Source organism: Poecilia formosa, unplaced genomic scaffold (assembly GCF_000485575.1).
Source record: "Poecilia formosa unplaced genomic scaffold, Poecilia_formosa-5.1.2 Scaffold677, whole genome shotgun sequence".
Classification (NCBI taxonomy): domain Eukaryota; kingdom Metazoa; phylum Chordata; class Actinopteri; order Cyprinodontiformes; family Poeciliidae; genus Poecilia; species Poecilia formosa.
Genome location: NW_006800616.1, coordinates 168,831 through 182,133, shown reverse-complemented (window position 1 = coordinate 182,133; position 13,303 = coordinate 168,831). Strand labels below are relative to the sequence as shown.

At 39.3% G+C, this 13,303-nt stretch overlaps 2 protein-coding genes across 2 annotated transcripts in view; both read left to right on the top strand.

Annotated features, from left to right (window-relative positions):
- The window catches only part of kctd6a (potassium channel tetramerization domain containing 6a), a 5,606-nt gene extending 3,633 nt beyond the window's left edge, over positions 1-1,973 (top strand). The window contains exons 5-6 of the mRNA XM_007542301.2: positions 1,515-1,673; positions 1,746-1,973. Coding sequence (XP_007542363.1) covers positions 1,515-1,673; positions 1,746-1,856 — 270 coding nt within the window. The 3' untranslated portion in view covers positions 1,857-1,973. The remainder of the gene's footprint in view (positions 1-1,514; positions 1,674-1,745) is intronic.
- Positions 1,974-10,343: 8,370 nt separating this feature from the next.
- ccdc71 (coiled-coil domain containing 71) overlaps positions 10,344-13,303 on the top strand; it is a 10,652-nt gene continuing 7,692 nt past the window's right edge. Inside the window, exon 1 of the mRNA XM_007542300.2 lies at positions 10,344-10,515. The gene's annotated coding sequence lies outside the window, so the exon portion shown is untranslated. The remainder of the gene's footprint in view (positions 10,516-13,303) is intronic.

Sequence of the window (13,303 nt, the reverse complement as noted above, 5' to 3'; positions counted from 1 at the left end):
GGGTTCGATCGAACCCCAGGGGTTCGATGAGTCGGTCTCAGGGGTTCGGCAGAGCCTCTGCCGTGGAGGTAAAGACACACTGTGTAAAGTTGTGATGACGCCCCGTTTTGCCATCACTTGCTCCAGAGGATCACGTTACATTGTTGAGCCAATCAGTGCTGCAGGAAGGAGTTCCACTCTCAGCATTTAAACTTGTGTCTTTAATTACTTCAGTAAAGCTCACAGTTTTTACCAAATTCTATAGTCTAAATCTGCTCCTTAGTCACATCTTTTCGGGGTTGGTACTACCTCTAGTGGCGTGGGGGAGGTAATACAACTATTATAATTACATTAATAAATCAGAATACCGCAAATTATTTTCTGTGTCGAGGGGGGGCGGAGGTAGGAGGGTCGATGAATGCGCATATGAAACTGGGGGGTTCGGTACCTCAAAAAAGGTTAAGAACCACTGAGTTTGGGGGAAAACTCACTGTGATGAAAAAATACCATGTGTTTCTTTTAATAAATAACTTAAGACAGAAGAAAAAATAGCTTAAATTGGTCAGAGTTATTTATGTGTTTTATGTATTTATGTTTAAGTCAATCTTTTCTCCAGTTTTCTGCCTGTGTTTTTTATTAAAAGACCTTCACTGGCCCCATTCAGCCCTCCTTAGAAGCCTCCTGGATACGACCCTGCTCAGCATCCCAAAGTATTCATTCAATATAAACATTAATATCCCCGCACTGATAGCTTTAAATATTTTAAATGTGACAAATTAAATTAAAACTCACTGAAGGGTTGAGCGCAGCTGCTCTGCGGCACATTGATGAATATCGTTATTAATTCAAACTCTTGTTGGTTCTGCTTCGCCTCCTGCACCGCTGAGCGCGTCCGACCGCTCAGCTTGATGTCAGAATGCGCCGGCAGAAATACGGAGACCTGTTGAGGAAAGCTGTTACCATGGATACGGATTTAAATCCTAGACGATGCAAAGTCTCCTCTCCAAGACAGACACGACTACTGCAGACTTCGGTCACAACGTTGGGTTATGGTTACTGCCACAGCAGCGCAATAATTTGTTACAGAGGAAAAAAAAATTTCTTTACCCAGAGCAGGACAGTAAGATTTTAGGGAGTTCACGGCTAAAAGTAAAAAAAAAATAAAAATACACATATATATATATGTGTGTGTGTGTGTGTGTGTGTGTGCGCTTTTATGTCTTGGATGGAAGAAGGTGACTGTGTTGCAATTGGTTTGATTTTTCAATATGGCGTCCTTACACCAGCAAAGGTCAGCGCTTTCCATTTGACCTTTGCTGTTTTCGGTCCAGAACTGTTTTCAGAGGAAAGTTTCCAGAACTGTTTTCAGAGGAAAGTTTCCAGAACTGTTTTCAGAGGAAAGTTTTGGTTGTTGGGTTTGGATCTCATGGTTCCACAGTGAACCATGAGATCCTCCAGAAGGCTGAAGGATCCTCCAGATTCCTTCAGCAGTTCTTTGGAAGGAGGAATAAGCAGATGTTGTGTTGGTTCTCCAGGTCCAGTCGGTGTTGGAGTCCGTCTCCAGCAGCTTCACCAAGTGGACCAAACACATGATGGACAGCAGAGACTTCCAGGTGTCCTTCACGTTTGGACCGTGTGACTACCAGCAGGAGGTCAGCCTGCGGGTCAACCTGCTGGAGTTCATCTCCAAAGCCGTACGTCCGTTAGAACCGCCGCCCTCAGTCTCCGTAGATCAAACCTGTGGCTGACGGACTGCTGTGTTGCAGGGCTTCGCCATCAGAAACACGCGGGTTCTTCACATGAGCGAACGGGCCAACGAGAACACAGTGGAGCATCACTGGACCTTCTGCCGGCCGGTTCAAAAAGGCGACTACTGAGGGTGTTAGAGAACCACTGGGTGGGTCAGAAGCTGAGCCTCTCTGGTTCTGGATCAGGAACACAGAGGACATCTTTGTTTTTCAAAGTGGAGGCCGCCAGGGGGCGCTGTGGGGCCTCAGTAAATTGGATGGGGGGAAAAAATCTAATCCCATGAATTTTTTTATCATAATTGTTGTTTTTGGTTTTTCAGTCTTATTTTTATTTTTATTTTTTATATAAAATATAAGTTTAAATAGAAATATTATTTTTGATATTCATTTACTAGTTGCTTTGCTTCTCAAACTAGCAGATTATGTGTTGCCCAGAAATAATCCAGATAAAATCACCTTCATGCAGGTTTGCTCTCATAAAATCAGAGTGAAACGACCAGCTTAAGAAGTTTCTGGACCTTAAAACATCTTTTAAATACCTAAACTAAGATGCTACACTTCTGAAAGTACTCGCGTTTAGTATTACTACTCTTGGTTTCTGTTCAGGTTTTTTATTGCCCTTAAAAGCCTCGACGGCACCAAGGGCGGCTCAACCTGGAGTCGGGTTCAGAGAGTATCATTTCCTCAAGTTGGTTGGAATAATGTTTTATCTTTAATGAATGAAATCATCACTTGAAAAGTGTGAATTTTTTATTTACTCTGGTCATCTTTATCCCAAATCAAAGAAGCTGTTAAGATTTCTGGGAAGAAATGTCTGACTGTAAGTGTGTGGGGGAGGTGTGAAACAGCAACAATAGCTTTCCAAGATGGCCGCCTTCACCCTGAGGCTTTTCCCGTCTAGAACAAAAGAAAGGATCATGTGGACAACAAGTTGCGCAGGCAGTGGATGTTTCCCAACAGCTGGTGCCGTCCTGGTTCATGAGAAGGTCAACCAAGTAAAACAAAGGAGGGCTGGTTGGCAAACAAACTGACCAGAACTGTTATGAACAAGAATATTATCACCCAGAGCAATAACCTTAAAGCTGCTGTATGTAAGTTTTATAAAGAATGTTTTTTTTACATTTGTTATGAGACAGTCAGTGAAAAAGTCAATCTTCTCCACCTCCTCCCTGAGCTACTATTACTGTCTGAAGAAATACACTGTTCCCGATCAAAAACAACCAATCAGAGCCAGGGGGCGGGTCGTAGCGCAACAGTCACTACCTATAATAATTTGAGGAAGACAGATCCCGTATAAGGTTATTACAGTGAACTAAACTAACAAAATAACGAAATTGACCAAAGTTGATGGAATCAATCTTGGAGAGGTTGTTACCCTGCCGACAAAGAATATTGTTTATTCTGAATTTGACTCCCTTGTGTCTGCCTTGACTTGCTGACTATCTCAAATCTCCTGGAGTTTATGCAAACAAGCTCATCTTTCCCATCTCCTCTCCTCTCCCTAAGTCATCTGAGGAATCAGATGATGACTGGACTGTCCAAGGACTTGCTCTTAGATAATACCACCTTGTCAGAGACTGTTGGGCTACAAATATATACTCCCTGACCTCACTGTCTTTGCCAGCTCATGTCTTTGTATTATTTGAATATTACTACATGTGCTTATTTTTCCTGATGTGCCATTTCCTCCCCTGTCTGTCTGTCTAGTTTATTATTAATCTTAGAAAATCTGGAGTACTCATTACTTTAGATCAATATTTAGCTAGTTCAGAGAAACTCCTTCTAGTTTATAAACTGTGGAGTACTTATTATCTTAGACACTCGACCCAGAACAGGAATCAAACCTATTAGTTAGAACATAAAAATCCAGAAGATGCTTCACTCAACCCAGAGTAGGAATTGGAACAAACGTCTTACCGATCAACATTTAAGACCATCTTAGCATCAAACACAGAGAACCAACATTTAGCTAATAAATTATAGTGTACTTATACTTACCTGCTTAACAACCCAGAACAGGAACATCTAGTTTTATACTTCACTTAAGCCAGAGCAGAAATTAGAACAAACTTAGATATCTAGAGAAACTAACTACTCATTACCTTAGATCAGCAGTTAGCATTATTTTTTATTTATTATTAGCTTATCCAGAGAAAATCCTATTGGTTTACAAATTGTGGAGTACTTTTGTCTTTTGCTTTTGTTATTTTGTTTTGTTATTTTCTTCTAACTCATCTAAAGGACTTTGAATTGCCTTATTGCTAAAAATGTAGTATATAAATAAAATGACATTACCTTAAAAACTAGCAACCACACTAAAATTAATTAAAGCTAACTGAACTGGACAAACAAAAACTCACAACAAAATAAAACTAAACAATAATAGAAAACTCATTATATATTATTGCAGATCAGGGATGTTTTTCCCAGAAAAAGGAGGAACAGCACGCTATGAGGCATAACGTTATGCTTGACCATGCGAATAGAAAATAAATCTGTTGGACTCCAGCTCTGTATGGTTACCAGCTGCTTAGCTAGCATGCAAACTCCTGATTGATCCAGAGTAAATGCATGGATAGCTGGAGTCGTCTGGCTGGAAGGGGAATCTTCAGCTTGTGTTGTCAGGAAACAGACAGACTCAGAGGGGTGCTCTGCTGCAGACAGAGCTCCATCAGAGGAGCGAAGGCCTGCATGGTGAGCAGCAGCTGTCCTCAGCTCTCCTCAGAAAACAGCGAACAAAGCTAGCAATAAGTTCATGCTGCATCAAGAATGTCCCATTTCACATCTTCCAGTACCCAAACAACCTGCCTCTACGCCTGACAGAGAGCAGATTTACATGGCTACTCTCCATCATATCATGGCTATGCTGAGTTGACACACCAGGGTCTCTGGAAGGTTAAATGTCCTGTACATAATAATAATCTATGGCTCTATTAATCTGTTTGTAAAGTTACACAGTAAAAAATTAAAAGCAATATTCTAGTTTATTTAGCTTGTTACAGACAAAATGCAGGAGTTAATTTTTCAAAGTCTTATTTTCATCATGTTACTTATACATTTATACATGTCAGCATTCCAAACTAAATATTTAATTCACAAGCTAAATATTTAGTATACAAACTAAATATTTAGTAGAAACCAGTGGAGTTTATATAGGTCCTTAAAACTCAGGGTTTTTTATATCCCACTTCCACTTATTAGCAAGCTAATTAGCATATCATTTAAATATTTAGCTTGGATCTCAATATTTAATTATGAGCTAAATATTTAGTTTGGAAATGAAATGTATAGTTTGGAAAATAAATATTTAATTGTGTGGCTAAATATTTAGTTTGTAGACTAAATGTTTTGTTTCAAAGCTAAATATTTAGCTCAGACTTAAATATTTAGCCTCTTAAATATTTTGTTTACAAACCTGTTTAGCTGTCAAATTAAATATTTATTTAGAAAGCTAAATATTTAGTTTGCTAATTAAATATTTAGTAGTCAGCGGTTTATAGTTTATTTATAGGTCTTCAAAACCCAGCTTTTATTTTGATATTCCACTTCTTCCTATTTGCAAGCTAATTTGTATTTTGACTATTTAGCTAGCAAGCTAAATATTTGGTTTGAAAATTAAATGTTTAGTTTGGTAAATAAATTTTACTTAGCAAAATAAACATTTTGTTTGGAGCTGAACATTTAGTTTGTAAATTAAATATTTTGCTTGTGAATTAAATATATAGTTGGAATCTCAGCCGTTTTTAAATGTAAGAATAACATGGAGAAAATATGACGTTGAAAACCAGGTTGTCGCGATGAGGAAGATTGCCGTCTACAAATCTTGACGGCTCTGCAAAGCAGACATCAGATCTCATGGAGGTGTCATCTTTCAAGCTTTTGTTGTTACAGGAAACCAATTAGAAAAAAATAGCTCTTCACAAGCTATTTTAGCAAAGCAGACACTCGCATTGCATCATGGTGCTATTAAACTGACCTCTGCCACCATCAGCTTCATGTGAAACATGTCTGTCTCTTTGATTTAACTGGCATCAAGTAAAAGAGTGGAATCATTCTGCAGGTTCCATGTTGTCATTAAAACAAAGTTTATTAAACTTTTATATGTCAAAATAGTTTTTAAAAGTGCTAATCTAGGAGGGTTTGTCACAAATCAGTATCATCATGGAAATAACTAATATTTTCATGACAGTTACCCCTAAGATTGCTTCTTAGGGTAACCAGGGGTGAAAGTAGTATATTCTTGGGGGTACTATGAAAAAAGTATATTATATACATATATACACAATTGTTTCTTTGTGTGCTTTGGAGTTTCTGTGCTGATTAATTCTTTTGCGAAGCAATAAAAGCTGGGTAGCTCTTGCATTGCTACAAAATGAAGCTGTATCTCCTTCAGCCCACTGGCTGCAATGTTGACACCTTGAGATGCCATGAGACTTAAATTCTGAACATCGTGGCATGGAGTGCATCCCAGTTTTCCATGTCTGGCATATAATCATTCATTTTAGCTTTTAAACTGGTTATATTGATCATGTGTCCAGACAGAGGGATAATCAGTAGCCCAGCATCATGACCTGTTTGTTCTGAAGATCTTGCAGCTTCATCTTCCTAACATGGCGCCTCCTCACCCTGACTCTCATACTGACAGGAGGAACCACAGAGCTCTGTTAGGTTAAAGCTCATCTTTTGAAGTTGGGATATTTTCCTCCAACAGGTTCCAGAGGAATCACCTCAAATCAGATGTTGGACTGGAATTTATTTCAATGTCATTTGTGAATGTTAGAGCCTCATTTTCAGCAGTGCAGCTATAATATCAACATCAATATTTCCACTAAATAAGAAGCAAAAAAAATTTGATAGAGGAAAAGCCTCTCAGAATCTGAGCTCAAAGCGAGATGCCAGAAAGAAATAAAACTGTTATTTTTAAATTAGACAATTTAATTTCACATAATAATCATGGTAGAAGCCATTTGTTTGTTAAATACTTAATGAAACATATTTACCGTGTTTGATGTTTGTTGTGAATGACGTACTCGCAGACGAACGAGATAATTAGTCCCAGTTTGTCGTTTATTAAATGTTCAGAAACTACAGCGGCTGTGATGCGCCACAGCAAAGGTAAACAAAGGTAAAATAACTGAACAGGTGATCAACTCAAAACCACTCGCACCTTTTTACTCTCCGTCTCTTTGTCGTTTAAGCACGTGTGGTGCAGCAGAGGCACATCTAAAAGTTGCAGGACAGAGGCCCTTGAGGACTGGAGTTTGACACCTCTGTCACTAGAGGACCCAAACTTGGGTCCTCTAGTGACAGACAGGTTTAATAAGCACTCTCATGAACACAGCGGTGGTTGATTAGTTAATTTTAAACTCCTGCTCTGCTAGTTATTTTGATAATGGAACCGAAACGCACAGATTTGCGCAACACCTTGTTGAAACAATAATTACTGAGATTATTATTTTTGTTGGGTCATTAATTTGAACACGTTTTGTTGACTTTTGTTGTTGTTGTTGTTGTTGTTGTTCTTTAATAAAGTTAGGAACGTTTTGATAAGCCAATCAGAGGAGGACGTGCTGGTCTCAGCCTCCTGGCGGCGTTCAGTTTGTCACCTAATGCCGAGATCCACTCAAAACCTTCCGCGATCCACGTATTGCAGCCTTGCTCTAGTAAAGCACGAAGAGTTCAGAAACAATTTGAAATGGGGAAAAATTTTATTTTTAATAAATGGAGAAAAAATATTTATTAACTGTCGTGTTTTGGATTGTTCTTGAAAAACTAATCAGTCACGGCTGCACAGTGAACCCACTGATTTTTTTTTACAGCAGACAACCGCTCCCCTCTTTTGCAGGTACTGCATACCCCCGCTAAATCTTTTAGGGGTACGCAGTACCCTACCGTACCCCTCTACTTTCACCCCTGGGGGTATCCCATAAGAAACAACCACAGGTTTGGTCCGGCTCTGCACAAACTAAACATCCAAGAATTGACAAACGTCCTGAGGAGAAATCTTCCTTCCAGAGCTTCTTCATCACCACCTCCTGAACTTTATTTTCTTCATCTGAGCAGCCAGAGTCATCATTATCCCCTCCAGAGCCGCCATCTTCATCTCTCGCTAACCTCAGAGTTGCCATAGACTATAGTGCTGACTACGTCATCTTCTGCCCTTTTCATCAGAAGCACAATCATCATCTTTTTCATTGTGTCCTAATGAACCTTCTTTGTCTCCACCTGTTTCCTCTTCACCAAAGCCTCCACTGTCTTCCTCTTCTGACTTATTCTTCTTTAGGAAATCCTCTCTTATTTTTTACCTCCACCCAAGTTGTAATCTTCTCCATCTTTAGGGCTCCTGTCATGCATTTCTCTAACGTTGGAATCATTATTAGGAATACCACCGCTGTTGCTGCTGGTTCGTTTCTAAAACTTTTTTTTTTCAAATTCAGTAATCCAGTAATCCTAAATAGTGTGTGCCTAAATGTAATCTGAATTCCACCAACTAATATCACATCCATTGCCACATATTCCTGTCAGTTCTCTTCTGGGGCGCTAGTCAATGATGCTAATTAGCTTTGTGGGATTGTTTGCTGTTGTTAAAATAGCTTCGTTATAGATAACGAAGCTGCTACCTCAATGTACTTCTTTGTGTTGGTTTTTCACATTAAATCCCAAATAATATTTATGTTTATGTTTATAGTTGCAATGTGACAAAATATGGACAAGTTCACAGGGTATGCATACTTTTGAAAACCACTGTAACTAAAATATACTGACATTAAAGATATTATATGATTAGTTTTCATGTTTATGAATATTTTATTAGCCACTCCATAATCCACCTGGTGGAGTTTATGCTAGTCCACAAAATGGTGATATAACAAAAGTTGGGAGAAAACTCCAGAGTCAGTTATTGTTTAACAATAATTGATTAAATTTTTTTGAAAATGGTTTTTCTGTTGTGTATTTATTACCCAATCAATGGATAATATCATCACAATACAATACTTTGAACTTTTAACCAAAGTATGAAAAAACTTAAATTACTACTGTAACAAATACAAAGTAAACAAAAAATAAGTAATGTTTAACTAGACATTAATAAAATCAGAATAGAGAAGCCATCATTGGAATAATGGAACACTTGAAGTTGGCAGGGACAACAGCTTGGCTCAGAGAGATGTTCAAGATGTCTGTAAGTCCTCTTCTCAGTCCTTAGCCAAACAGCCAGAGATTTTGTTGGGTCCTGCAGCATTGTGAGGCTTTGTTCTGGAGAGGGATTTCCTAACACTGGTGATTTCTGTGTTTTCAACTTCAAACCATCCAACAAAGTTGTTCAGACTATCCAGCAGAAAGATGTCAAACTTTGGGTGTTTTCACACCTGATAGTCCAGTAGACTCTTTTCAATCGAATTGCAACATTTGTTACATTTTCAGCTCCTGTGGAGGGTGCTCCTTACCCTGCACCCTTAGCCTTACCCTGTTTGTCACTGTGCTGTGACAAACAAAACTAGATCTTTAGAAAAACCCATTCCCCTCCAAGCCTGTGGTGGTGCTGCAACAAGAACCACCAATGAAGACACTGAGTGCAACTTCCTTGTTCATAAAATGTTAACAAAAATGGAGAGGTGACAGATTTTAGTAGTTGTAGGATTTCTTTTTCACCTTAGCATTAGACTTGCATGTTTGTTTTGATTGTACTTACCCGGAATGCCATGCTCTGTGGTCCACTTCCTGCTTTTAGAGCAGTCTCCAGTCTTGCTTGGTATTTACATAAACATTATAACCACACCAGAGTTCAGACAGATTAATGTGTCTAAGGAGATTAAGTTGCTAATTTATTTAGTTATGTTAGCTACTTAGGCTAACATAAGTTAGCCTAAGTAGCTAACTCAGTTAGCTAGGTAACTTAGGTTAGAGAGGTAGCTATCTTAGCTAACTTGGCATGGCCAGCCAGGCCAAGTTTATGAATATTTTTATTAGCCTTTCGGCCAAGGTAGCTAGGTTAGTCACATAGAGTTTGTAGGCAAATGCTAAAATTTTAATATTGTCAACAAAACTGTAAAATCTGTGAGGTAAATTTAGTTTGTCAAAGGGATCCAATCCACTTAAAAGCCTAATTTTGACACGTTCACTGGCCATTGTCCCTCTCAAGATAAATACAACAGTCCTTTGAATTTGTTCTTCATATTATTTTTCCACTGTATGTGTGCCTCTCTTTGGTATCCACCTATAAGCGACTACTTAGCAGAACTAACAGTAAACCCTAAAAAACCATAATGAAATGTGTTTTGGCATCTGTGCCCATTCTCCATTTGCAACCAGAACATAGATATGTTGGGCACACTAAATTTCCGAGATCCAACGTCTGATTGAATCAGATCCATATGATATATATAACTGCAACATGGGTTGATAATGATGTAGCTGATGAAAAATGCAAGCACCAAAATTAGAAAAACAGTTCAAGCTCCGCCCAGTCGTCAAGCCCCACCCCCTTTTATCTGTGTTTTATATTTTTTAACAAGAGTTTCTGTTGAAAAAACTTGTTTTCTATACTTGATAGATTTTTGAATTTTTTTTTTTTTTTTCAGATTTATGTTTTTAGTGATAACAGTTGGTTGTTCTCCACCCCCACTCCTCAGGGGGGCCGACTGAGCCCGCCTCCCTCCTCTCTCTCCCCGGCTGCCTCCGCCTCTTCTCTCTGGTTTGTCATCCGCACCAGTGTTGTAGCAGCCATTTTACCGTGGAGCGTCGACCCAGCCGCGACCGGAGGATGCCGAGACAGCGCCGTTAAAAGGTAATTACGCCCCTTCCTCCTCATCTGCGCCTCACATTTGTCTCTGTAACGGCTCCAGCTCGGTTACGCGACGGCCGGCGGCGCTGTGGGCAGGGGCTCGGCCGGCTGGAGGTCTGAAGCAGCCTGAAAAACTGCCTCAGACGGAGGGAAGATTTGCTGGGAGAGTGTTTGGCTACTGTAGCTCTCTGCTGGCAGTTTACTAGACCGGGTAAAAATGGCGACGTCTCTAAATAAACCTGTGAAAGTTGTAAAGGAGCTTCCTTTTTGCGGCTACATGGTTGTTGGACTGTAGGCTAAGCTGTGCTCCAGTAAACTGCGCAGAAGAGCGGCGTTTTTAAATGTATCCGCTTTCAAAGAGGGGGCGCTCCAGAGCAACTAATCGCGTAAAATTTGCGCACATATCGGCATGACTCAGTACTCAAAGCTACGACTGGTTTAATCGTAGTTTTTATGTGAAATCTGATGATTCCTTTGTTCTTTTAGCCTTGTAACCTGTAAATTTTCTTGGTTTTTGTAAGAATTCTCAGTTTTTAATATCGTATTTGCTTAACAGTCATGTTAGCATTTTAAAAATGTAAACAACTTAACTGGGTGGTAGTTTACAGTAGAATTATGGAGTGCTGTATAAATCCTTTGAATGCGGAATTTTAGGATTTGGAAATAGGAAGGATCACCTGAAAGGTCCCAAAACACCCAGAGGGAAGAATCCAAGATGGCTACAGCACATGTAACACAGCGTTAGCTGCGGTACTAACCTGTTAATTTGCATTTCTGGTCATTTGTTTCAGTAAATCAAACTAAGTACTGTACAACTTAAATTAAACATGTTGATGCGTTGTTTGAATGCACAAGACGCTGAGAAACAGTTTTTTTTATAAATCAGTCTACACTAAAGTCAAACACTATCCAACGAATCCCCAGGCTATCTGGTTGATGTGCATCCAGTAGTAAACATTGCAGTATTTATGTGAGTCAAAGCTAATTAAAGAGTTTTTAGCCAACTGGAATTACCAGATGTGTCCACACTGACTTTTTTTGTAGTAGCTCAGCCAAGTTTATTTGCATCTCACACAACCGTAATGGCCACATGAGACTTAGTTGGGTTCACTTGTTGATACTCACGTCACCCAGTCTTGAGGATCAGTCAGGATAGTCAACTTAGTGCTGGAGTGTAAAACGAAGACATTAAGCAGTGAAACCCATCACTTCCTGTTGTAAGTGGGTGGAGCTAAAGTGATGTCATGACTATTTGAATATACTGAGTGGTGGTCTGTGATTACACACAGGATCTCTGGTACAGATCCGGGCTTGTGTATGGAAGTTACTATTACACTTTTGTCTTTTGTGGTGAAAGATAATTTTTGCTCACATGCTTTGATGCAGAATTTTTTTTTGATAACTATTTATCCCCAATGCTTTAAGACCACAACAGGTAATTTTGAAGTCTGTGAGTCCAAAGCTCTATGAGGAGTTTACCCGGATACAAAGGGAATAAAATACACAAAATGGTAGATTTTGACCAAAATGGCCATCTTCCTGTTCGGTTTGGACCCTGGGTCCAAGAAACTTATTTTTTTTGTAGGTCTTGAGACACCACAAATGTGACGAATTGCAAAATGTGACGAAGCCCAAAGCTTGGCTCAGGGCTGATTGTTTTTATTTTTCTAGGGGTTGCTGTGGAGGAATTAGACTACTCCCATTAGATATTTGCATTAATACTTTATAGGTATTGGATAAATATTCATGTTCAGTTTGGTGCACATCAATTTATAAATATGGAAACTGGAGCCAAAACTCAGACAGACCTCAATCCATGTAACCCCCACCCCCAGTGAAAAGTGAAAGATGTTCACATTGACATCACCCAAAATGACATCACCCAAAATGCTAAAGGTCACAGAGTCTAGGATGCACTGATGAAAAGGAAAAAATAGGCATAGATATTGCAGCTGACATTTATTATTACCATTGCAGCATTTACCATGAACTCATTTCAAGCTTCTGATAAAAGCAGTAATTTCACCTGCCCAAGCAATATGTTACCCTTTTTTCAGACATAAAAGTTGATATCTTGTTTGCTCATGCTTGCATACCAAGACAGGATAAGAAAAGATTGACAGACTGTCCGTTTGCTTTCACACTGTCTGAACCAGAGTTAACTTGAAAGTTAACCAAGAAAGAACGGTTTGTAGGAGGACTGGTGTTTCCTTGCCTATAGATCAAGCTTTCACTTGTGCCAAAATTAAGTGATTTGTAAATTAATCTTAGTCTGTTTATGGTGGATAATACAGCTCTTGTGTTAAAACACCCCAAGAGACCATGCATGAGACTAAATACAATGCCTGACCACCCCCAAAAAGTTGCCACCACAAAAAAAGGCAACACATTCTAATATTTTGGTGGCCTTTAGCTTTGATTACGACATGCATTTGCTGTGGCATTGTTTATTGTTTTGATAAGACTCTGGAATGTTGCAAAATTTATTTCCATGCATGGTTACATTAATTTTTCACCAAGATCTTGCATTGATGATGGTAGAGTCTGACCGCTGAGCAAAGCCTTGTCCAGCGCATCCCAAAGATTCTCAAAGGGGTTAAGGTCTGGACTCTGTGGTGGCCAACCCATGTATGAAAATGATGTCTCATGCTCCCTGAACCACTCTCTCACAATTTGAGCCCAACAAATCTCGTCTTGGAATATGCCCGCGCCACCAGGGAAAAAAAAGCCCATTAATGGAATTACTTGGTCATTCTGGTAGTCAGCTGACCTCATTCTTTGAGCTCATACT